Genomic DNA, 24858 nt, shown 5'->3' on the forward strand with positions numbered 1-24858 from the left:
GTGTGTTGCCAAAGATAAGTCCACCCTGGAGCAAAGTACATCTCAAAGAATCTGTGGCCACGGAGATGTCTGTGCTGCATCAGGTACACCTTGCAGTGTCCGTGTCCGTAGACAAGGCCATGCTAGAATACCTTGAAGCAGCTTCCAAGTTGCATGTTATAGGAAGTCCTATAGCAGGAATCACTCAAACCAACAGAGGATGAGCCTCGCAAGACAGAGTGCAGGTACACCAGTGACCCAACCAGAGATGGCTTTGGCATCCAATAACTCTATGCAACACGCCACCTCTCCTGTCCTGAGCGACCACCATAACAGACAGAAGCTTAGTCACAGAGTAAAAGAGCTCACTGGACATTTTATGAACATTTTATGGACTTTTCATAGGGGTGGTCCTTAGACTAAGGGAATGATATCTGTCTATTAATTGAAGGGTGGTGATTAATGAGGGGTCTGAGCATGATGTGAATGGTATGGAATAAGGTGTACATATTGTCATAGTTTTGGCTGGGACATAGTTAATTTTCTTCATAGAGGCTCACACAATGCTGCGTTTTGGAATTTTGATGAAAACAGTGGTGACAACACACCAATATTTTTAGTTGTTGCAGAGAAGTTCTCAAACAGAGCCAGGACCTTTCTGGCTTGGAGGTGCACCAGGAACTACAAAGACACACAGCCAGGACAGTTGGCCCAAAGTGACCAAAGGATGTCCCATACCACAAAGCATCACAATCAGCAACAGCTACGGTGAAGAAGGAAGGAGGGGAGGATGTTCGGCGTGATGGCATTTGCCTTCCCAAGAAACTGTTACATGTGCTGCTGTGCCCTGCTTTCTTGGAAGTGGCTAAACATCTGCCTGCCGATGGGAAGTAGTGAATGAATTCCTTGTTCTGCTTTGCTTGTGCACACAGCTTTTGCTTTACATAGTCAACCATCTTTGTTTCAACCCATGAGTTCTCACACTTTTACCTTTCCAATTCTCTCCCCATCCCACCTGGGGTGAGTGAGTGAGCAGCTGTGCTGCCTGCCAGGGCTAAACCTCAACACAAGTGGAAGCACAGTTACTCAGTGGTCAAAGTTTACAGAACATTAAAAGTGAAATTGTAAAAAATAACAACTTTTTTAGTGCAAAGAGTTTAAAACAGACTCATGCCTTTTCTTTTTTTTAATTAAGAGATTTTATGTTTTCTATTTAAAAGCAAAAGAGTTTTCTCTCTTAGTGATGAAATGGTCCATGTAATGAGAACTCACGGAATGCTGTAGATCTTCCAGTAAGTATCATGTGTTGGATTTCCCATCCATTTAAAACGTGATCAACCCCCAAAAAGCAGTACAAAAACCTCCCTTGTCCCTACTTGTAAATTGGGAAGCAATTCACATCCTGCCTGGCTTTTCAGTATGGAATTCTAGCACTTCAAAGAACTGTCCATTATTTTGTATTTGTATGATGGTTGGTGGCACAAGAAAGCCACAAATTCATTTGCAGTTTCTAAGCACTGCTTATTACAATGCGTAATAGACAAGTTTAACACATATTTAAATCATGGTGTAAGTTTCTCATTGTATGTAAATTACTCCTTAAAAGAGGAGTATGTGATAAAATGCAGTAACTCGAGCTAATTCAGCACTCAGAAAGCATACAAAACAAGCGTAACAGAGATGCCTAAGAGGAAGAAGTGTGGGAAGATAACCCATATATTTAGGGAGAACTGTTAATCTTAAACTCTCTTGTTAGTTATTCATGTCATTGCAGGCTGGGCATTAGGCACTGTTGGAGTGATTGCCATTAATGATGAAACTCAGCCTCTCTGCAGGAGCCATGGCGCACACACAGAGTGCAGCAGCACCTGCAAGTGTGGCTGAGTTTGAAGGACCTGGTGATGTGCTGGGTTGGGCTGGGAGACTTGGGCGCTGCAGGAAAGGGAATCTGTGGAGATCTGTGCTGGTAGCTTCTGCTTTGACCAGGGAGGTGGCAGGGGAAGGGCCCAGAGTAGGGGGAGGGAGGCTAGGATGAGGCTAGAGCTGAAAAAAGTCAGAGAGGTGAAACTGTAATTTTCTAACCTCTCTTACCCTTTACTGTAATACTTCTGAGCTCTGTTTACCCAGAAAGACAGGATGAAAGGGAAATGCTTTCTTTCTCTCTTGGCCTTCATCTTTTTCTGTCAGAACAGTTTCTGTGACACCCTCGGCATGGGAGAATACATATTTTTTCAGTTCAAAACTGTGTTTTACCTGCTGAGGTGTGTAGATGCATATAATTGAGAGGGCGGAGGGAAAACATAAACCTACTGTCACAATGCTTGTAACTGGTGCTGCTAATGCCTTCTGTGTTGTTGCTTTCTGCCACAAGGCAGATAACGCTATATTCATTTTACAAGCCAGCACATATTAAAAACGTGCAGGTCACGTTGCCCAGCACCCATCAGTGAACAGTTTATATTACCTGTAAGTTGATTCTCATCCTACACATTTTGAAGAATAACTGCTGAAGTCAATGATTCTCTTGGACAACAGGATTATAGCTTGTGCCACTACTTAGTTGCTGTTAAATTTGACCCATAGTGTTTTTGGAGATGGATATGCCTACTCTGCTTCTGAATTTAGCTTGCTGTTCTCTTACTAAATAAAAGTCCTGGAGGGACAAAAAGAGACCTCCTTCTGAAATTTAATCCAGATCACATGCATGGTATGGCACAGAACAAGAACCACAGAGTCCTCTGCCAGACCTAGATCTTATAAAATCTAAACATACCAATAATCACAGAGGTTATTTTTAAATGTTTACCATGACTCTCAAAGGCACATACACATTTAACATCTGTATCTTTTTAAAGTGTTATTTATTCTAATATATCACATCTCTGGCAGTAATTTTGTGCTAATTGCTCAGAACATGCTGTCCCTTGGGGGATTATAAACTGAAGTATGACATTTACTGTGTTTTTTCAAATTTACACATACCGAATACTCAACTAACCTGACATCATTGGGAGCTCAAGATGGTTGGTGACTGTCCATTTCAATCCACAGGCATGGATTTATTGCCATGAGTCAGAGAAGTAGAATTACCTTTTCATGAGGTTGGCGTGATCTGTCTTTCCATATAAGATGCTACTATGGTAATGTTGGTTGAGTTACTAGGGTGACCTAAAAACATTAACAGGGTGTTTTACACTGAATTCATTTTAAAGGAAACTGGGCATTACCTTCTGTTCCCTTACTAATGCATATACTTACCCATATTTAGAATTGCTCTTTAGTTCTTGAATTTTAGTTACTTGAAATTAGACCCCCAAAAGGATTTAAGCACCATTAAAGTCACTATAATTCCAGCTCTGTTCTGCCTAACCCTACATTTCTGTTCAGCTGGGCATGCACAAACATCAGGATCCATCGTCTGTGGCTGCGCAGACCCATAGCTCCAGCAGTATGCTCTGAGAGGGACTTTGCCAGCCTGCCTGACTGTCAGGACCTGATGTGGCATTCATTCTGAGAGCACACACGCTGGGAGCTGTGTGTGTGTGTTTAGACAGATCGCTTAAGAAATTCACTCTCAAAGGTTTCCTCCATGATCACCATGCAGGTTGCATATGGCAGAGGCATATATGCATACGGCTGAAGACACTGAGAATTCTCTTTAAAATCACAGGATTCTTTATCAGTGCTAGCAGGGTGGGGTTTTTTCTTTCTTTTTTTTTTTTTTTAAGGATTCGTATCTGTCTTTCATTCACACGCACAGGAGTAGTATACTAATGCTTTCCTACTTAAGGAGCAGTCTGAAATGCCAGACATAACTGGATATCCTCTCCGCAGCCAGGACACTGATTATAGATATGTCTGTGAACGGCAGAACTAGAGGCTTGGCAAGGAGAATAGGGTCCTATAGTGTGTTCAGTGTCTGTGAAAATGCAGAATAAAAGGGTCAGCTATGAAAGAATCTATTTTTTTCTATCTTTGCTTATGACAAGTCAGCTTTTAGAGGGAATCCTGTTTCCAGTATATCATGCATTACGGTTTCTGAACTAGCAGTGTTTTTTCTGTACTTTAGAAAATTATACCTAAGCAGTTGTTTCAATAATCATGAATGCTGACAGGGCACTGTTCAAGCAATTTGGATTGCAAGGCAATTAAAAGCATCTTGAAGTACCTGGGGATAAAAAAAAAATAAATAAAAATTTTTTTAAAAAAAAAAAGGAAAAAGAAATGCACCAAATGTCTTTAAATGATGGCACTGTATTTTTGGGAAGAGACAGAAAATGGCCCTCTGATGGGTTCCATGTCCTCCTTCTCTGGTACATGTATTGCCATGCATGGAAAGTATCATTACTCTGACATTTAAATATGTGTCATATGTGCCATAGTCATTCAGCTGGAGTTTCTATTTTCTTGTTTCGAGGGGAGAGAAAGATGAGAAACCAAAGAAGGGGTTGAATCAAATCTCTCCCCCTGCTTTGCCCCTTATCTTTTCTTTTACAATCATGCAAATCTTACATACAATTTTTTTCACTGCACAGGTCCTTATGCTACTCAAAGACAGTCTAGGTGTACTGGTGACAGCCAAATGTGGGATTGTACCTACTGTCTCCTGGGTCCCTTTGTCTCAGAAAACACTTGTCCCTTGAGCCAGTTCTTCCTCCAAGAGGCCTTTCTGAGGCCTGATACCCACCTTTGGTTCCCAGGCGCCTTGGAAATGGTGCCTGAGCTCTGAGAGCCCAGGAGTCAGTGACACAGGAGAAAGATAACGCTGTTTGTACCTCAGGATGGGAGGGCGACGGGCTGCACATGAAGGGCTCCTGCACAAAGGTGCCTGAGATTAAGAGCCAACACCACTCAGTAGTATTGTTTCTCTTTTTACAGATGATGCTAAAAGTAGTCCTCTTCTTAACTTCCGCTAAGATTGCTTTTGCTGCTGTGGTCACAGCGTCCAGGAGGACCTCAGGAGCTAGAAATGTTTCTTCGGAAAGAAGATACGGTCCTTTGTTGAGTTTGTTATTACCTTTTGCTTTATTCTCATCCATGGCTTCTGCCACAGTGACCTATTCTGGCCTAAGCAAGTTTATTTTATCTCCTTTCAAATGTTTTTACAGAATTTTTGCCTGTGGTGAAGAGGATTCAAACATATCTTGCAAAAAAAGACATCAGCTCTCACATTGACTAAAAACATTACCAAAGCACTCACTTTTCCAAATGCATCTATAACACTTTTTTTTCTTTTTAGTGATTTATTTATTTATTTATTTATAGTGTAGTTATAAATTACACGATACCTTTGTGCTGCACAGACTTTCAGATTCGGTGTAGTCCTTTGCAAACTTTTTGGAACACTAAATGTGTGAATACCTGTTCACTTGGGTTTGTACCTGCAGTTTTCTTCTATAAATAGCTCCTGGGTGAGATTATCCGTGAACTTATGTGCTTGGCAACAGGAATCTTACGTCTATTTGGTGAGCATTTTGTGTAGATATTTTATTGAAAGCTTCTGTTCATGTTTCATACAGAACTGTGCAAACTATCACACATACAGAGAAGAAAAAATGTGATATGTTATCTTATTTGGAAATACTTGGTCACACAATTAGAAGATATTTCATCATTCATGTGTAAAATAGCAGAGTTGAACTTCTGCTTGCACTCTCAACAATGGTATTTCCTGCTTTTGAATACGTATTTGTGCAACTTAATATTTGCTTTAGCTTCCTGCAGAATAGTTTCTCTTCTCTTTAAGGAAACTATTGAGTTGTTGCTATAAACCAGCTTTGGAACATTCTGTACATTTGAGTAACAACTTCTAGAAAGATGGGAGGGGGAGGGTAAGTGCACAGAGGGGCAGGAGAGTCTAAAATGTTTCAAAGAAATTCATATAAAAGTAACAGGAGATAAACGTAAAACTCTTTTTTGCTGTTTTTACCTTGATGCAGAGGGACATGGTATTATTTGAAAGACAGGTAATTTTTAAAATTAATCTCTCTTTTCTCTTGCTATTAATTCTAAGGATTTTTTTTTCTTTGAACTTAGTATTGGTAACCCTTCAGAATTAGCACTCATAACTGGTTTCTCTAGTCACCCTTTCCTTGGTCCGTGGATGGTTCTGCTGTCAGCAAAGGAATGTGATATGACCAAACCCAGACATTCAAAAATCCTGTTTAAAAGTGTCCCCCCTTTGCCAGCAAACAAACAAACCCCAAATTCCCAGAACATTTGTTCCTAAACACGAAATGCTAACAGTCTAATGCATTGAATACAATTTATTTTCTCTTGGTTTCTGAACAACTTAGTATACACAAGCAATATTTCTAAGGCTTTTCCTAAAGTCATGAGGAATGAGGTTCTCATCCAATAAAATGCTTCCCAGATCTGGGGCTTCAAGAATGCATGATAAAACCACAGGAATTTGCTACAAATGTGGAAGTTACGAGCCCTTTGTGATTCACTGTTGATGGCTGTGGTAGATTAAAACAAGTGAAGAAGTTCTCACCATGCCGGCTTCAGAGACTGATGCTTACCCAAGCAAGGGGAGAAAGGATCCCTATTTCAGCCAACAAAAGTTAGCTGCACTCCATTCAGCAGGGGGACTATTGCATACTCAGTTTTTCCCCAATTATTTTCTCTTATTCTGATCTCAACTCTTAACCAAGCAATTGTCAATGGATTGAGAATTTTGACTGCAGTATCTGTTTGGATAAAATCATTGAATGAATTGCACACGTGCTCTTCTTTTCTGAGGTGTCTTTGCCTTGGTTGGCCAGGATGGATGTCATAAAGTCACAGAATCACAGAATGGTTTGGGTTGGAAGAGACCCTAAAGATCATCCAGTTCCAACCTTCTGCCATGGACAGGGACACCTCCCACCAGACCAGGCTGCCCAAAGCCCCATCCAGCCTGGCCTTGAACACCTCCAGGGATGGGGCATCCACAGCTTCTCCGGGAAACCTGTCCCAGTGCCTTACCACCCTCTGAGTGAAGAATTTCTTCCTTATATCTAATCTAAACCTACCCTCTTTTAGTTTAAAGCCATTCCCCCTTGTCCTATCACTGCACTCCCTGACAAAGAGTCCCTCCCCATCTTTCCTTTAGGCCCCTTCAGGTACTAAAGGGCTGCTGTAAGGTCTCCTGGAGCCGCCTTTTCTCCAGGCCCAACAACCCCAACTCCCTCAGCCTGTCTTCATAGGAGAGGTGCTCCAACCCTCTGATCATCTTTGCGGTCCTCCTCAGGACTCATTCTAATACTTCCATGTTTTTCTTGTGCCTGGGGCCCCAGAGCTGAACGCAGTGCTTCAGATGAGATCCCATGAGAACAGAGCAGAGGGGGAGAATCACCTCCCTCACTCTGCTGGCCACATTGCTTTAGATGTAGCCCAAAATACAGTTGGCTTTCTGGGCTGCTTGCACACATTGCCGGCTCATGTCAAGCTTCTCATCAACAACCACCCCCCCGGTCCTTCTCCTCAGAGATGCTCTCAATCCATTCTCTGCCTGGCCTGTATTTGTGCTTGGAATTGCTCCAGCCCAGACGCAGGACCTTGAACTTGGCCTTGTTGAGCTTCATGAGGTTTGCATGGGCGCATCTCTCAAGCCTGTCCAGGTCCCCCTGGATGGCATCCCTTCTTCGGTCACAAAAAGAGTGTGTATTTTGAGTATCCAGGAAAAACAACTGATCTATTCTAGTTCTATATGTGGGTAATTCACAAGTTAACGCCTATAGGGAAAATTGATCCTGGCATCGTTTATAAAATGTTGGGCTTGAGTTTATCCTTATTACTCAGGAGGGAGATTTTGTGGGTTATGATAGATCGTTCCATTGCACAAGCCCCGATGCCTGGCAGTCATCAAAAAAGCAAATCAAATTTCTGGAATTATTAGGAAAGGAACAGTGAACACCAAGTTCCCACTGTATTAACCCATCACATGACTACAGCTTGAATACTGTGTGCAGTTATGGTCTCCTTACCTTAAATCCTTGGAAAAGACACAGGCCTTTCCTAGAAAAAATGGGTAACAGGAATGACCATGGGAGTGAAATAGCTACTAAAAAAAAAGGTGACTAAATAGGCTGGAATTCTTCATTCTGAAAGAGAAATGATCACAAATCGCGTGGAGAGCATGGGTAAGCATTGACCCTTCCAGTTCAAGGATGAGCAGCTGTCAGGTGGAGCTGCAAGGAATCGGGTTGAAAGAAACAAAAGGAACAGTTTTCTCATCAGTGGTAACATCCCTATGGAACATGCCACCAAATGTACTGCAGATGTTGGTGTTGTAGATGAGAAACTGGGCAAATACTTGAGAGAAAGACCCTGACAAGAGTTACTATCTAAAGGAATCATGTCAAGCTTGTGTGACTGCTGAGCTGAAAACAGACTGTGGGAAAGCACCCAGGGGAAGTATACTTGCCCTGTTCTTGTTCTTCCCTGTTCTTGGTCACTGCCGTAGAAATAAAATGGGTCGGGAAGGACCTTTGTGCTGAACCTGTGACGCTGCTTGTAGAGAAGCCAGGCAGCTGCTCAGCAGGCAGCTCTGGGACATATGCTGACCTGAGGAGCTGAACGATACCCGAGCTGGTGTAAATGAGCTACCTCAGATGCCAGGAGCAGCCAGTCCTCTGGCTGCATGGAGGGCTCATCCTCCCGGTGCCATCAATTAGCCTGTGCTGAGTTTCTTGCTGTCATCGCTGGGTTGTGCCCAGTACAAAGCCAGCTCGTATAAAAGTCTTGCTATACCACACTACTTGCTGTGTGGACATACCCACAATCTAAGTGGGTACAGCGGTGCACCAATTATTTTGGTGTGGTCTGCAAATATAAAGCTGCTAAATTCTCAGAAGTGGGGAAAAGGATTCCAGCTTCAACTCTCACTTTGTTTCCCTTTCCTATTTACTCATTTCACAGGTCTAATAATTTTTCTCAGTGTCACCTCTAGTATGCTTAGCTTGGAATCTGAAAATCATCAGCTGTTTTTCTTTTTGGTTCCCGCATCACTGTCAGCAGTAGTAAAGCCATGCAGCCTGAACTGATGCTGTATCAGGAATAGAATCTGGCATATTCTCTTTAAACTGCGATGGCTCTGAAGATCTAATAGAAGTGAAAATTAGTAAATAACTATTTTTATCACTAAAGTCAGCAGTTGTGACTCAGAGTGTCCACTAGGGAAATGAACTTTGAGCAATAAGATTTTTTTTAAATATTGTCACTCTTCATCTTAACTACACTTTAAAAAGAAATGATGTCCATTTCATAAACAAATCTGACATTGATGCCTTTATGAGCTAGTGAAGAATGTTACTAAGTATTTCTATGTAAATTAATATTCTTGAACATTTTCATCTTGTGATTCTCAGGGTCTCCAGCTGAGGGCACTGGGCAAACATAGAAACATGGCAATGGCCAGACTGAATGAGACTAGTATCTAGTCCTGTGCGCTGCTCACCAGTTGAAGAAGAAAAAAATGGATGAGATACAATTGCCAGTCTGGATTTACATATATATATATATATATATATATATATGTATATATTTAAGATGACGTAGATTTAGTGCTTAAAACTCTTTTCTAACTGACAACTGTACAGTTTTATTTTCATTACCCATAAATCATCCAGTTTCTTTGGCAAAACTAATAATAACTGTGACTTTAATGCCACCCCCCCTTAAGCAATAACTTCAGATTCTTGATGGGACCAGGCAGAAAAGTTATTTTACATTTAAATTTGTTACCATTCCGTTTTATTAAAAGAATGTCTAGAGTGAATCCCTGGCTTTGCCTACCTCCAATGTTACACTCAATTACATCAAGGGAAGAGAGAGAAAAAAGTAGATGTACCTTATTAGTGTATAGGGTAAAACTAAGTATGCTTTGAGGTCTGCATGGGCCTGTACACACACAGATTTAGTGTCTAAAACAAGCCCTAAGGAGAAGATACAAAGTATTATTTAGCTCACAGAATATTAATTATTCTGTTAGCAAGATGTCATAGAGACCAGTCGCTCGTGTAATAGGATGATTTCAAATGATATCATCTAAGGAAAATATTATAAAATACCAGTTCAGGAATTCATTACCCTAATTTTGTTGATAAGATTTTCTAAAACAAGACAGGCAGATGATCTACAAATTTGCAAAATTGGAAGTGAATAAAGTATTCAAAACTAAAATTTGATAACAAGTATAAGAGAATGCATGAAAGGGTGAATATACATGTTGGCACTGCAGATCTGTTAATGGATATACCGATAAGAATAAGCATTCAACATTGCCAGGTTATAGTAGTCTAGATCTTCCTTCCAGCTGATATTTTTAACTAGATTTTGCAATAGCGCAGTGGATTTCCTGGTCCCTGTAGCTCCTGGCCTTCTATCTGACCTCTGTGTTACAAGTTATGACTGCTTGTAAAGGATTGAAGCCAAAAGTTTTCGTCCACATCACCGGCTGTCAAAACACAGGGACTTCTGTCTGGGTGTAGATACTTAGTTTTGGAAAGGCAGGATAGAACATTTTGTTCATCTTTCCTCATGCTTCCACACACACACACCCGCACACACAAACACACACACAGAAACAAGCCAAAGCCCTATCTGTGCAGTACTGCTTCACTATTTTCCACATAACCATAGAAAGCAATCAATAAAACAAAAGTATTAAACCCCTTAGGTAATCGGAAAGCTGAAATAACTATCAGCTGGTGGGTTGCAAGGTTTAGAATGATTCAGGAGTTCTAATTTCCAGTGCTTTAATCTAAACCCTAGGACGTAAATAAGAAATTAGCTGGAATTCATGATCAACCTTGTAATGACAAAGCTTTGTTTACACCTTGACAATCAGTGAACAGTACCAATTTCATTTGATAACATGCTTATTGTTGAAAACCTAAAAGATGTGTCTGTTTTTTCTAAATATATATATATATATAAATGTTTTTTTAAGCAGATGAAGTTGCTCCTGGACCTGGAAGCTTAGAATGAATTAAATGACACGAGTAAATATATATTAATTATTTTTTATTAAAGTATCAAAACAAACTTGAGAATAGAAAACAAACCACTTTTAATGCATTTTAAAGGTTCTCCTGAATAAAGTATACTTTTAGAAAACTCATGCAACATACTGCTCCTGTCTAGCTGTTTAAATACGCTTTCATGGGCATAGTCAAATTACCTTGAGTACCATCATTTCTACAGTAGCGTGCAGGAGCACGCATGCACACACACACATACACACAGTAGAAAGCAGCTGTGTCTACACATAAAGAAATAAAAATAGATTATCTTCTGACAATAGTAGTGGTACCATATTAACATTTGGCATGCTAAGTACATCACATCAAGCAACATAAGCATGACGCCTGCGTCAACAGTGATACAGTTAAAAGCAACCATACAAATTCCCTAAAGGAGAGACACAAATTCTGTCATCATATTCTAGTCTCTGTGATAACACTTTATAACAGTACAGGAGGCAAACTCTTGTCTGCTGGTATTTGATGCGCTGAAGGCAAAGCCGAGGTGTACGATACCACAATGACGCCTCAGTTTTGTACTCCCATACAGAAGTCAAATACCAATGAAAATCGTTTGGCGAGTTTACTGTTAACACACTTCATGTAAATCTATTGTCTGACAAACAACTGGCCCAACTTCCCATAAAACTTTCCCTCTGAGCCAGTGAAATCACAGCAGAGGCTCCAAACTCTGCCTACAGGACATTAAAAAAACTCTCATTGAAGTCAATGGCAGCTCCTTCCAACATACAGAAAGAAAATGGATTCTCAGGACAGAATCAGACTAGTGTGTTGTCTTTTTAATACATTCACTTTTCAGATACATGAAGTACATATCTTTTAAACACGATATAGGACATTACAATATATCCAGATCTTAGGAAAACGTACTAAGAAGTTCTGTTGCAGAATATAAAGATCATATAAGGATCAGGTATGATATCTGATACACTCAGCCTGGACTTGTAGAGTAAGAAACTTGTGGCTGAAGTATCTTTAAGTTTAGCCTTTAGAATAAAACCACAATTTCAACACTGCATAACTGGTGTAAAATATTATGTACTGTAAGCTCCATTATTATTGTCTGCTTCATTTAAATTGTGACATTGAGCAGCTAGACACCACTGAACAAGATACAGAATTCTGGGAGGTATAATCTCTGTACCCAATCATTCAAGATACTCAGGACCTCATCTGTGGAGATGATGAAGGATAAGTGTTTTAAGTAGTGGTGTCTCAAATACAACTAGTGAAGTTTAGGAATATATAATATTAAACACCAAGAGATAAAAGTAAAAAGACAGCACAACACTTGTGTTTTCAGTTTTATCTTGCTTGCAGTATTTATTTACTTTACTCATTATGATATTAGTGATAAATAAGGATAATATTTTCTTTTACAAAAAAAAAAAAAAGAGATATATTTCATAGGATTAAACAATCTGAGAATTTCACAGAAACATCAGACTTTAAACACTCGTAGCTCCAACTGTTTTGTCCAGCAGCTCTTCTACCAGTTCAAAAACATCTAAGGTTAGTATTTAATAAAAAATAAGAACAGTTACTCACTATATCAAAACTCTTGTCTGCTTTAGATTCTAAGTAATACTTTTGATTGACTGTAGTTGCCACCCCAATGTAAAATAAAAGTAGCTGCAATCATAATTTTTCCCTCTGAGTCATCTGGCAAAAGGAAGTAATCCTGACAAGGATGCAAAAAGCTTTGTCAAGGCCTTATGCCTGTAAGAACTATCTGTATAACCAGACCTACTAAAAGCCATGGAACCTCTTCTGTGAGTGAGGGTTAAGGCTTGTAGGATTAGATCCTAGACAAAAATATATATATATATATTTTTTTAACTTTTCATGATTCATGAGCCTGCGATTCAGTCCTGCAGTTCTGTGCTTGGGCAAAACCCATATCAAAATCCCTTCATAATTAGTTTCCTCTTTCCAGTGGGTCCAATTCACCCAGTCACAAAATACTCTCCTGACATGCAAAGAAAAATTACAGTCCCCAAAGGATGGTAGGTGGGGTTCCAACTCATAAAATATGAACTTAGCTACATGGAATTTTGCAAGAAACATTTCTTTGTCACACCTACTAGACTTGTCAAATTCAGTCTCTGAGATGAGTCATAGAAAAAAGCCACACAAGTGTTGTGAAAAAAAATTACAAAGCTTAATTGGAACTAAAGGCTTTTTGTGTGTTTGTGTGTGTGTGTGTGTGTTAGGTTAGAATGCAATATTATATATCAGTGCACTCTGCCAGAAACCATCCTCCTGGAAACTGCAAAACTTTAAAAATACTCTCAGTCTGCTTTCCCTACCAGCCACAAGGAAAGTAGTGTCCGTCCAGCACAGCTGTCTGTACCATGTGCATCATCGGCAGTCATAGTGTCCTAGCACAAACGTCGTGAGTGCAGATACTGTATACTAGCAGAGAGCTAAATCTTCTGAAGCTGTTGTCTGTAGCTCCTAGGAACAGCAAGTATGACAGGTGCAAAACCTATATTTGAGGCAGAAGGCTCTTCAATTTGACTGAGACCATATCTTCCAAGGGGGAAGAATCACTGTCAAGCCAAAATGATTCTTTCCACTCAAGAAAGCAATCTGCCCTTCCTAAAGGCTCTTGACTAATAGAATCCTACACATTAAGTCAGATCCTCCGTGGATTCTGGTAGCTGTTAAAAACATACTACATATTTCCATCTTTGCCATATCACTTAACCTTGTAATGTTCCTTCTTTGATCTGTTGAATAAAAAGATTCCTTTCATCTTCAGGTGTCCTTCCATTTTGCGCCCGAACTATACAAGTGGGTCTGTGAAGATTTAGCATGTATATCAAATGCTGCTTCTCATTCTTTAGCTCTTCAATCTGGGCTTTTAATTCCGCATTGATAGTTTCCAGCTTTTCTGATTCCTAGTCAAAAAGTACAGACACAACTATTAGACTGAGCATTTCACATAGTTAATTATCTAATAGCTGCAGGTTTTTTTTATTGCTGGGAAAGTATATGACTAGCTGAGAAAGAAATGACATGCTCTTACTGTCCTGTAGTGGTGAAACTATACGTCCCCCAGTTGATAATAGTTTAAAAAACAGATTGTCAGTTGCCTTCAGTGGCCTTTAGAGAAGTGTAATGAACATCGAAAAGCCAAATTCAGATTCACATTCACTTACAATGGCAGGCATCCAAAGTAATGTTTCTATCTTCTGTAAAATTATTCTGAACTTTTTGATTCAACAATTGACCCCAAATTATCAATGTCACTTACTAACTCCCTGGTACATCATGTCACGTAGCTGTAAACCTGTGTTAAGCTAGCAAAGTAAGAACATAGATTTTTTTCTGAACCCCTGGATACAGAAGAGAAGACAGGCCCAATGCTGCTGCAATATAGTTTTATATCATGGCAGATCGGGTGAAGGCACTACTAGGGTCTTAGGATAGAGAACTCAGGGCTAAGCTACTGTGTCACTCTTTTCCCAAGGAAGTCAGAGATTACTTAGGGTGTTTCTAGGCTGTTGGTCTCCACAAAGGATATTATACGAAATGAGATTTTAATTCTTCTGGTGTTCAGTTTGCATGTTCAAATTATTATTATCCCCATACACAAGAAAATGGTCACTGAAACAGTAATCTCTTTTCACTTTTACCATGCTTTCACTTTGTCCCAGTTTTAACCAGGTTTGATTTCAATATATAGCATATTCAGTTTTTATAAGTAATTCTTTGAAGGTTTTACAGAGTTTTTGGTGACATCTTTCTGTATTTCCTACTAGGAGAGTACTCCTGTAATATGTTTCTATTCAGGATGACAGATTAAAAAAAAAAATCATCCTGTTATTGGCATGATGACAGATTATAAAAATAAAATAAAGCCAGGCACTTACTTTCTGCAAACATTCTGTTTTTTCCTTCTTTTTGTTTCGGCACTTTGCAGCAGCAATTTTGTTCCTTTCCCTTCTTCGCTTTTTCCTTTCATCCTCTTCAGGAGAAAACTATCCCATAAAGAAAGATACACGCAAAACATGAGCCTCAGGAGGCTCAGACCCAGGCGTAGCTATTTCCCTAACTTCATCTATTTCTTCACTTTGCAATAGGAATGTTTTTCTTTGAGACTGTTGTCTTAAATTAAAAATCTGGTGGCTAGGACACGGCACAGCCGTGTCGTCCTCAGTGTAGCCCACACAGGGCCCACCCGACTGTCCTCACTGAAAGGGAGCCGCAGTCGCCTTACTCCAAGTGCAGCCACACACAGACAGGGAAACCAGATTTAGCGCTTGCTAATCTGTAACATTGTCCTTAGCTCATAATTAAAAATAAAATATTAAGCTATAGGCTTCAACAGAAATGAGAAATACCGTAGGAATTTCCCATAAGCACAGAACAGAAAACCAAGCAACAGGCTTAAAAGGATCAAATAAACTAACATGTTTAGATGGTGGAGAGGGTTGTTTGTATTTGACATAATTACTCCTCTTCTGGTGAAATTTGCTTAGAGACCCAACCATTCACACTGAAATGCTGTATAAAGAGCCGTACCTCTGTTTTCATGACTGATGTTTCAATTGGCCTTTCAGAAACAGTCACCGTATCCAATGTGGAAGACATTCTGTGGGACTGACGTTTATTTTGGATGGCAAATCTCAGTTCCTCTTTCACCAGTGGGGTTAAATTTGTGAAATCATCAAACCCCAGTGACCCTGCAGGGGACAAAGTGGGAACAATTGCCGAGGCGCTGACTTCTAATGCAGATACCTGGCCTGAGTGTTGGACCATCATTTTGCTGAAAGGTAAAAAGAGATAACAAGAACAGTCTTTCAACAACTTCAGAGAGGCAAACAATATCTCCTAGAGGTATATTTCATACTGTGAAATAGTACTGTATTTCTTGCATTGCTTCAGCCCACATTCCACATGAACCCCAGTCACTCACTAGAGTCAAGCAATGAGGAGTTTGATCATTAGTACAACCTTCTGCTTTAGAGTAACTTCAAGAGGTATTTTAAAATAATAATCATAGCAATAATATTAACACATCACAAAATTTCTAGATCTTTCTGAAAATTAACGTGGAGAAAAATTGTGTACATGTAGATGTAATGCCAAGTTCAAAATAGGGAATGTGTGGCAAATGAGAATAGAGTGAATAGGAACAAAAAGAGAATAAGGAACAAAAATCAGAAAGCAAATATTATTACTGTTTAAAGCACAGAAGGAGTATTTCCATCCTTACAGCTATACCACCACAAAATTGCAGCTTGAAATGGACAGAGCATACGTTTCTCTCAGCTACATTTAGGTAAGGTTTACAGTTCTACCAGAAGCTGAAATTTGCTTACCAAAATAGAATGAGCACAAAATGCTCATCATGCTTGGTTTTAGACAAATATATTAATACCTGGTTATAAACTCCTGAAGAACAGTTCACAATAAGAGCTGTCAGAAAGGTGGAAATCTATACGTGCTCTGGTGCTTCCAAGCACAAACTGAATTGGAGGGAAGGAGTCACAAAAAACGTGATCCCATTTGTTTCATTCCTTCACCCTTGTAAAATCTGAAACTGTCCTCATCTGCCCTCAACAAGAGGTTTTAAATTCTTCAATATTTATGGTCAGACCTCCTGCTGTTACAAAAGAGTGTAACTGCAGAGACTTCAGTGGAATTACACTAATGGACACCCATGGAGGAACTTCATTTCTTGTAGTTTTCCCAAGGAAACGAATGTATTTGACAGTGCTCTCTACTTTCCCCTTTTTAGTCATTGTCATTAATTTTTAGCCAATTTTGGAAGCGGGAGAGAGGCCCCCTATATGCTTTGTGAAAAATGGTGACCCCAGTGAGGGAGAAATAGGCAAAACTCAGCAGCCAGCCATCCAAACACCACGGGCAACCTAGCTAGCAGATGCACACAGCTTTGCACAACATGAACCATCTCTCACTCAGAAGAGGTGAGATACGAGGTCTGGAAGAAAGCTGACCTTTTTTTTTTTTTGTGGGTGGCCCAAGGGCCAAAAGCTGCAAATCCATAGGAAAACATATTGTATTACCTCCCTTATCCATAAAGCAACTTTTGTTAATTGGATTTTACTATACTGCTTTTTCTGCTTTCCTTGGTGTGTGGGTTTTAGGTTGTTTGTTTTTATATCTATAGGGTAATTACAGTATGTGTTATCTCTTCTTGATTAGAACTGTAAGAATTATAACGAAGTCAATTGCAATTAACTTAATGCAGGTAAGCAAATAGTTGCCTCGGGGTAGGGCAATGTGGGTAAGTTAAATTTCCACATGGGCAACCCGAAATTGTACAGTTCCCCGTAAGCTACCTCTGTGACCCGGCAAGAAACGTTCGGGGTCACGTGCCTTGACAAGAAGATAGATTTCGCTCAGAGATATCTAAAAATACACTGCAAATCCACCCTGGTACAAATTAGAGTAGAATTTGCCTCATCACTAAACGAGGTAAACATAAAAATCTGAGGGCAGAGAACTGCCAGTTTGCAGAAAACTACGTGTCCAGCTGCAGAGGTTTCCTCGCTTTCAGTCTCAGTGACCACAGAATGGCCAAAGATTTCCCAGGTCCTAAGGGTGAAATCCTGGCCCCACTGAAATCCAGAAGAGTTTTTCTGTTGACCTCAGTGGGGCCAGGATTTCACCCATAGCTATTAAAGATGAGGAAATTATTTGGAACAATTTGTTATTCAGAAAGACCTTGGGAAATTTATGTAATTCTCTTCAGAAAGCCCCTGCTCATGAGTCACGTTTGAAGTACTGATACAGTTTAATCCTATAATCTCAGAAAGATAGCAGTTACTCTTTCCCAAGTCAGAAACAGCGCTATAGTTTCCATCTAAACTCCTCCCAGCGTTAATTATAATTTATCAACATTCATCCACTTGACTCGTTTAAACGGGCCGATTCTGGATGACACCAAACCCCTTATCGCTAGCACGAGCTTCAGCCCTGTTCACCGACCGTCAATCTCCTTGGCTCCTGCTGATGGCTTCATTCGACAAAGTTAATTTTGTGTAGTTCAATCAAACCAGGAGTCTTAAATTAGCAATGAACCCATTTCTCCAGCGTACAAAATAATTAATTGGGCTAAGCATTTCCCAGAGCTGGTGGTTTGTTCATTTACTTTTCGGCTTAGGTCAACTTTTAATTAAAGTCAGCGGTAGCACCAGAGGAACCCAAGATGTCCACGCTTTAGTTACATCTCTGAGCAATTGTGTTAACCCTGTATTTCTGTTAGTGCTGAGTGTCCCACGAGCACCAGCAAGACCCTGCTACAGTGTACTCAGGTACACTGCTCGGTCTGCCACTAGTTTAGAAAAAGGGAAGGGGATGGTGGCCACCGGTAGGGGAAACCCAAGGAGGGAAGTGTCCTTGACTATAGAAACTTGCTGCTGTCCTGCCTGACCAGCTCACTGACCTTCCAGACATCCTGAAAGGCATCTCCACGTACTCGGACATTCGGGAAGGGAGGGCCTACCAGGGGGCTGAGGCTGGCCTGAGGGTTTCAGCCATGAGCCAAGTTTGGCAGAGCTGTGGCAGTGAGTTTGTGCCCTGGGGCTCTTTGGGGCAGGGCTCCAGCACTGGAAGGTCCCAGGCCATGGGACTTGAGATCGTCAGGAGCCACCACGGTACAGATATCAAAAATATTCAGCCTCGTGTCAAAGCTATGTGGTGAGTTAGGCAGGTTCCCTTTTCATAACGACAAGGCAGATGTTGTCCAGTTTTGGAGGAACAGGTCTCCTTTTCGAAATGTTTTATAAGAACAAAAATTAGAGTTTGCTATTAGAACAGGCAGCAGCTTGGCCTTCCTTTTCCCCCATTTTTGCCCCAATCCTACTTCTGTCAGCTCTTGAGAGCAGTGTGCCATTTTTTTTTCTGGGTTTGTAAAGCAGTAGGAGTATCTAGCCCTAAACTGCAATTACATCTGGGCTTCCTGATACTATCTGTTTACTTCGTTAGCCCATGCACATGGACGGCGGCTCCAGGCTATTTTGAGTACTTCTGAAGTTACTGAAATTGAAGGTGCTGAACATTTCACGGACCTGACCCATAAAGGCACAGCTTGTTCCCGGTGTGAATTAACACTTCATTGCTTTCTCCTCACTTTCAGAGCTCTCCAGGAGAGAACAGCTTCTCTGTTCCCAGTGCCCTCCAAACTCAGGTGGGCTCAAAACACTGTGTTCCCCCCTGCTTTTTGCTTGTTCTTTTGTGGGTGACTCTTCCCACCCACGTCAAACTTTTACATCTCGCCTACCGGTACTTTCATTTCGGGACCCGGCTCCTAGCTGTGCACTTCCACCGGTGAAGCGCAATCTTGCTTAACCCCAGTATTAAAACCGACTGCTTCGAGTCTTTCCTTTCCTGCTCAGCTGCAGCTGGCTGACTGCGCCTCTCGGTTCTGTTTCTTTGCATGAATTCCTTTTCCTTTGGTGCTGATGCAACTAAACCCCGCTAACCATTGAGGTTAATCTTAAACAGCATTAAGAGCAATTACAGTTCACAACCTCCGTGCACGCCGCTTGACCTTAAGCTCCCTGACATCCCCCATCACTCCCGGCTCATTTTCGGCCGCCTTCCGGCGGCCCGAGCGCCGGTAACCGGGAGGAAAATGCGTTTCCGACAGGGAAACTCCTTCACTCTGCCCCCTGCGCCGTTGTGCCGTGCCCGGCCGGGTTGCCCAACAGCTCCCCAGCCGAGCTCCTGCACGTCGGGGCGGCGGAAAGCGAGCCCCCCTATCCGTCCGTCCGTCCGTCCGTCCGTCCCCCGGCTCCCACCCGCCCCTCGAGGGTCCCCCCTGCTGCCTCCGCCGCCCTTCGGGGGGGGCTCGGTGCCCGGCCAGCCGGCATCCCCCCGCCGCCCCCCGGCACTGCCCGGCCCGGGGTGGGGGGGGAGGTTCCCCATACTCGGGGCTCAGCCGGGAGGGGTCCCCACGAAGGGGGCTCAGCCGGGGACGGGTCCCCACGATGGGGGCTCGGCCGGGGACGGGGGATCCCCGGGGGCTCCGGGCAGCGCCGGGCGCGGAGCCGGCTCAAAGCCTCCCCCCCACCCCGGCACGGCGGCTGCCGGTCCCCCCTCCGCTGCCCTACCTTCCTCGGGCTGCCTCCCCGGTGCCGGTGGTGCCGGTGGTGCCGGTGGTGCCGGTGGTGCCGGTGGTGCCGGTGGTGCCGGTGGTGCCGGTGCCGCTCGGCCGTCGGCAGAGCAGCGCCCGCTGCGCGCTCCCCGCGCCTCTGCCTGTGGCCGCGGTTGCATCACCCCCCTTATATAGCCGAGCGGGCAGCGCTGGTATTTACTCTGGCGGCGAGTCCCGGGCTGATGTCATGCTATTAATAGCCTCCCCGAGAGAGATGGGCGGCCGCCGGGGGGGCGGCGGGGCCCGCGGCGCTGATGCAAGGCTTCCCCGGCACCGCGATCCGCGGGGGGGCGCGACCACGCCGGCCGGGACGGGACCCCCGGCAGCCGCACAGCCGGGGGGACCCCGCAGGGACACCGCTGGGACACCGCAGGGACCCCAGAAGGACCCCCGAGGGAGCCCCGAAGGACCCCCGAAGGAGCTCGGAGGGACACCGGCGAGACCCCCGAGGGACCCCCGACGGGCGCGGGGGGAGCAGCCGCCGTCCCCGGCCCCCCTCTGTGCTCCCTTCCTCCCTCCTTTTTTCATCTTAGCCCGGACTTTGGGGAAAAAAAAAATTAAAAAACTAAAATGAAAGTGGGGCTTCGGGACTTGGGGAAAATAAATAAATATATATATATATATAACAAAGTCCTTTCCGTATCTCGGAAACGGTAAACGTAAGTGAACACCGTGTGGTTTCCGACAGGACTGGAAAACGTGGTTCTTCCTTACATAAAAAGTTGTTTAACGCCCCCCCCTCCGCCCCCCCCCAGCATACGCGCTCCCGCCGTGCTGCTTGAGATGACAGCTAGAAGTTGGCTTTACACGCTGAAGAGGAAGACTTTGGGTTTTACCCTGAAGGAAACAGGAAGGACCCAGTTAATGAAATTACAGAAAGCTAAAAAAAAAAATAATTAAAAAAACCCTTCTCTTAAGAGACAACAGCACACGATGTCGTTGTGATTCCAGGGAAAACCAGAGTCCCCATAGGAGACAGGGACATATGGTGGTGGCTGTGGTGAAGGGGGTTTTGTTTTGTTCTTTTTTGTTTCCATCGCTTCCTGGCTTGTGCAATGACAGGACTCGCCTCCTAACGGCCCCCAAAGCGCTAGAAAATAGATGTGTCAAAAAAGCACTTACCCAAAGCTGGAGGAGCTCACGGGGAGCTTCGCTCAGCGTTACCCAACGCACTGCCGCTCCATGCCCAACGCATACAAACCCGTCCTTATGACAGCCTTCGGGTCTCCCCGCTCAGCACGCCAAGAGCCTGGGGACGTCCCGACGCCACCAATAAACCCATTCACGTCCTACAGGCATACCCCGATCGAGTGCCCCAACCAGTTAGTTAATTTCATCGTGTTCACGTGGCTGTATTGTGATAATTGGGGCTGTGTCTCAAGTGGTGTTTTCTGGGATGAATTAATTGCTTGGAGCATTTCATCAAGGACATTGATTTCTTGTACTGGTTTGAAAGTCAGACTGGCTGCATCTCACCTCTGTGTGCTTGTGCCCCCGCATGGGTGTGTGCATACGTGTATATATATATTTATATATATATGTAGAAATGTGCACATCAGCCACACAGGAATTGTAGTCTCAGCTTTTTAAATGTCGCAGTGCTAGCGTGCTCAACTTTGCAAACATAGGGCTCCTATTTTACATTTAATTGTCTGCTTTACGTAAAGAGAAGAAAGAAAGAAAAGAAAGAGAGAAAGAGAGAGAGAAAGAAAGAGAGAAAAGAAAGAAGAAAGAAAGAAAGAAAGAAAGAAAGAAAGAAAGAAAGAAAGAAAGAAAGAAAGAAAGAAAGAAAGAAAGAAAGAAAGAGAAGGAAAGAAAGAAAGAAGGAAAGAAAGAAAGAGAAGGAAAGAAAGAAAGAGACTCTGTTGGGAAAGGGACTAATGCTGTCAGCTTTTCCCCTGCAGCAGGTACAGTTGTTCCCTGCTCTCAAACAATTACGTGCACTTTGCAGACGGCAGGAGTAAGCTCCCCTGACCCACCTGGCAGCTCTCTGCACAACGCCTGCAAGCTGCAGGCTTCTCTTGCTGGAGGCTCATGGGCTCACATATAGATAAATCAATCCTAGCTCTTTCAAAACACGTTTATTGTCTTATCTTTATTCATCTACGTAAATCAATGTCAGAAATAATGCCAGGCAAAGCCTTTGCTCTTCGGTGGGGTTTAGAGCAAGTTTTACGTTTCAGCTCGGTGCAGTCTGAGAAGTTCTTCCTACTTCAGAGGCGTAATTCTATAATTCATGCCGTGTTCAGAAACAGCTGGCATCGTTTTTCTCAAGCCTAGAAGAAAAAAAAAAATATCCCTCTCGAGCTGAGGCCAAATGTGGAAAATTTCTTCCCAAAAGATAATTGGTTGGAAAGTTCTGAGCATGAAGTTATTGTGGAAACGTGTTAGCAACATTAGTTTTAGTGGTCATGACCAGGTGCCTGCTGTAATTCTGACAGAGATTTAGCAACTGCCCGTTCTTATTTAACTAGCTGTGCCATAAGTGGAAATTTATTTGGAGTATTTTCTGCTAAGTAGAGCTATGTCACAGAATAATGGGGGTGGAAAAAAGCAGTTCCCAATGCGGTTAGAGGCACCTTTGAAATCTAAGTATTGCTATTCGGTTGTTTAAAGGTCGCTGACATTTACTCAATGATCACAACACTTCACCAAGTGGACAGATGATAATTTTGTTTTGAAATCGGGCTATATTATACAAAACTAGAGCCGATGGTTTTGTTTGCTACACACTGCCTCTTCCCTGCTGCTGGTACCACTACTGGGGGTGAGCCACGCTTGGTGCTAAAACTTGACAGCAAAACAGTTGTGTTAATTCTTGAACTGCGTCTGAAGTGAGGGAGCTCCTCCCTGCTAAGCAAACAGAGGGATTGTTCCCAGGCGCATTTAAGATTAGGCCACTGAAACGTGTCCTGGCTTGAAACTCTTCCGTGAAAAAAAGAAAATGAAATCACAGTGAAAAAGAAACTGGGCTCCTTTGTGTCACACAGGTTTTATCCTGCTCCTCTTCAAAAACGAATCTAACTTGGTCTCACTAAAGACGCAGGATCAGAGTTCAGTTAAAAAAATACATAATAATATTAATTACAAATAATATCAGGAAGTTAAAGTAAACAGCAGTATGGCCACCAGATGCTCTGATGTTCTCTGCCAGTTTCATTTTCCAGCATCTCATATCTTTAATTTGTCTCCCTCCAAACCTTTACCAGTCCTTTTCATTCTTCTGCCACTGTCAGAGACTTCAGGGGCCAATCTCACTGAAACAACAGTCATTTCACAAGATTGAAATTCACGTTAACTATTTCTGCTTTCCCTTAAGCCAGGTACAGCAGCTCATCGCCATCACACACTGACATTTACTGGGTCTTTCTCCCCCTGGAGAGACATTAGACTGAGTAACACCCGTGGTGCTGTCCTTGCAGCCCTCAGGAAATCTCCAGTGCAGAGGAAAGAATTATTTCCTTTACCTTTTCCCAACCAAATCCTGCCTCCACATCCCTTCACACTACATCATATGATGTGGGTATTCGAATAAATCTAAACTATGGCTGTCTCCGTGCTAAGCAGAGCTAGAGTTGTTGCCATACAGAGCAAAAGACTTACATCCTTACAGCAAAAGCTTTCTGCTGCCTCCTGTCTTAAAATTTATAGAACTGGAGGACGTCAGTCAGAATAAAACAGATCTACGTGTCCCATCCAGATCTTATGGTGTTTTATGATCTTGCAGTTCCATTAAACCCTACTTGGTCTGGTTAAAATACGAGATGCAAATAAATAAAATGTGCAGTGATATCTTGAGTAAAACCCATCTCTCTATGTGCTTTGTGGTTTTCATCGCATGAAGTCTTGAAATTAGTGTAAACCTGATGGGTCCGATTTCTCCCTTCATGGCATATATCTGAGAAAGAGCTTTCCTGAACTTTTTGACTGTTCACAAAAAGGTTTGTTTTTTTTTTTTGTTTTTTTTTTTTTTTGTGATGAGAATTAGCGTTCACCATGGGCTTTTTTATTTTTCATTTTTTTGCTGTGTGGTACAATTTAATACGGTAAGACTCCTCTGTTACCCAAAACATGCACTATTTTTGAGATAGTTTTCACATTGAATTGGACTAACAACAGAGCTGAAACTTGAGACATTTTTTCCCGTGGTTTATATTGCTACTGCTTGGACTAAGGGACCAAACTGCAGCAGGGGTAGCATCAGTCATTCCCAGCCAGTCCAGGGATTTTCAGCTGCAGTCTGGGGACCCCTTGGGGATCTGTGGGCTACATCCAAGAGTTTCCTCAAAAAGTGACTGAAAAAAAAAAGGAAAAAAAGCCCAAACCAGCAAGGATAAAATTCACTACAGAAGGTTTGGATTTCTACCAGGGTAAGAGGTCCAAAAATTGAAATGAGTTAAAAACCACGGAGGTAGAGGACAGATTCTCCAATAGGTTGTATGGCAAATGATGGTACTGTCTTATATTTAATACCACCCAGGTGGATGGGTGTTTGTCTTGTAGTGGGAAATTAGCTGCTAATAACTGCACAATTTTTACTTCTTGTATTCTTTAACACTGAAGACAAAATTCATTTGCTCCTTGCTTTTCTCTCCTCAGCTTACATTTCTTTTGTTTTCTTGCTGCCTGTTTCCATCACCACTTGATATTTCCTCTAAATATATTTATTCTCTGTTGTGGTTTTTTTTTTTTTTTTGGTCTCCTTTTGGATACTCC

General features: G+C 42.3%; 1 protein-coding gene across 4 annotated transcripts; it reads right to left on the reverse strand.

The window, feature by feature from the left end:
- Positions 1-10972: 10972 nt before the first annotated feature.
- On the reverse strand, positions 10973-20874 carry ATF3 (activating transcription factor 3). Of its 4 annotated transcripts, none has more exons than XM_083831197.1 (5): positions 20155-20873; positions 20099-20118; positions 15540-15700; positions 14888-14995; positions 10973-13912 (listed from the first exon to the last, which is right to left on the reverse strand). In XM_083831197.1, the coding sequence occupies exons 1-5, from the start codon at positions 20259-20261 to the stop codon at positions 13715-13717; spliced, it is 594 nt and encodes a 197-aa protein (XP_083687323.1). In that variant the 5' UTR covers positions 20262-20873; the 3' UTR covers positions 10973-13714. The 4 variants fall into 4 exon arrangements, with proteins under 4 accessions (XP_083687323.1, XP_083687325.1, XP_083687322.1 ...); XM_083831199.1 differs by having other exon boundaries at positions 15540-15783; positions 20155-20254; XM_083831196.1 differs by having other exon boundaries at positions 20099-20874.
- Positions 20875-24858: the final 3984 nt, after the last annotated feature.

Source organism: Anser anser (assembly GCF_964211835.1).
Source record: "Anser anser genome assembly, chromosome: 3".
In the NCBI taxonomy this organism is placed as follows: domain Eukaryota; kingdom Metazoa; phylum Chordata; class Aves; order Anseriformes; family Anatidae; genus Anser; species Anser anser.

What these genes read in the sequence shown, in the direction of transcription:
- ATF3 (XM_083831196.1), bottom strand. Translation starts at nt 20,261, where the DNA reads ATGCAACCGCGGCCACAGGCAGAGGCGCGGGGAGCGCGCAGCGGGCGC. An exon ending in CATCAGTCATGAAAACAGAG is followed by an intron (nt 14,996 to 15,539) that starts GTACGGCTCTTT and finishes TTTATGGGATAG; the next exon opens with TTTTCTCCTGAAGAGGATGA. An exon ending in AAACAGAATGTTTGCAGAAA is followed by an intron (nt 13,913 to 14,887) that starts GTAAGTGCCTGG and finishes CTTTTTGACTAG; the next exon opens with GAATCAGAAAAGCTGGAAAC.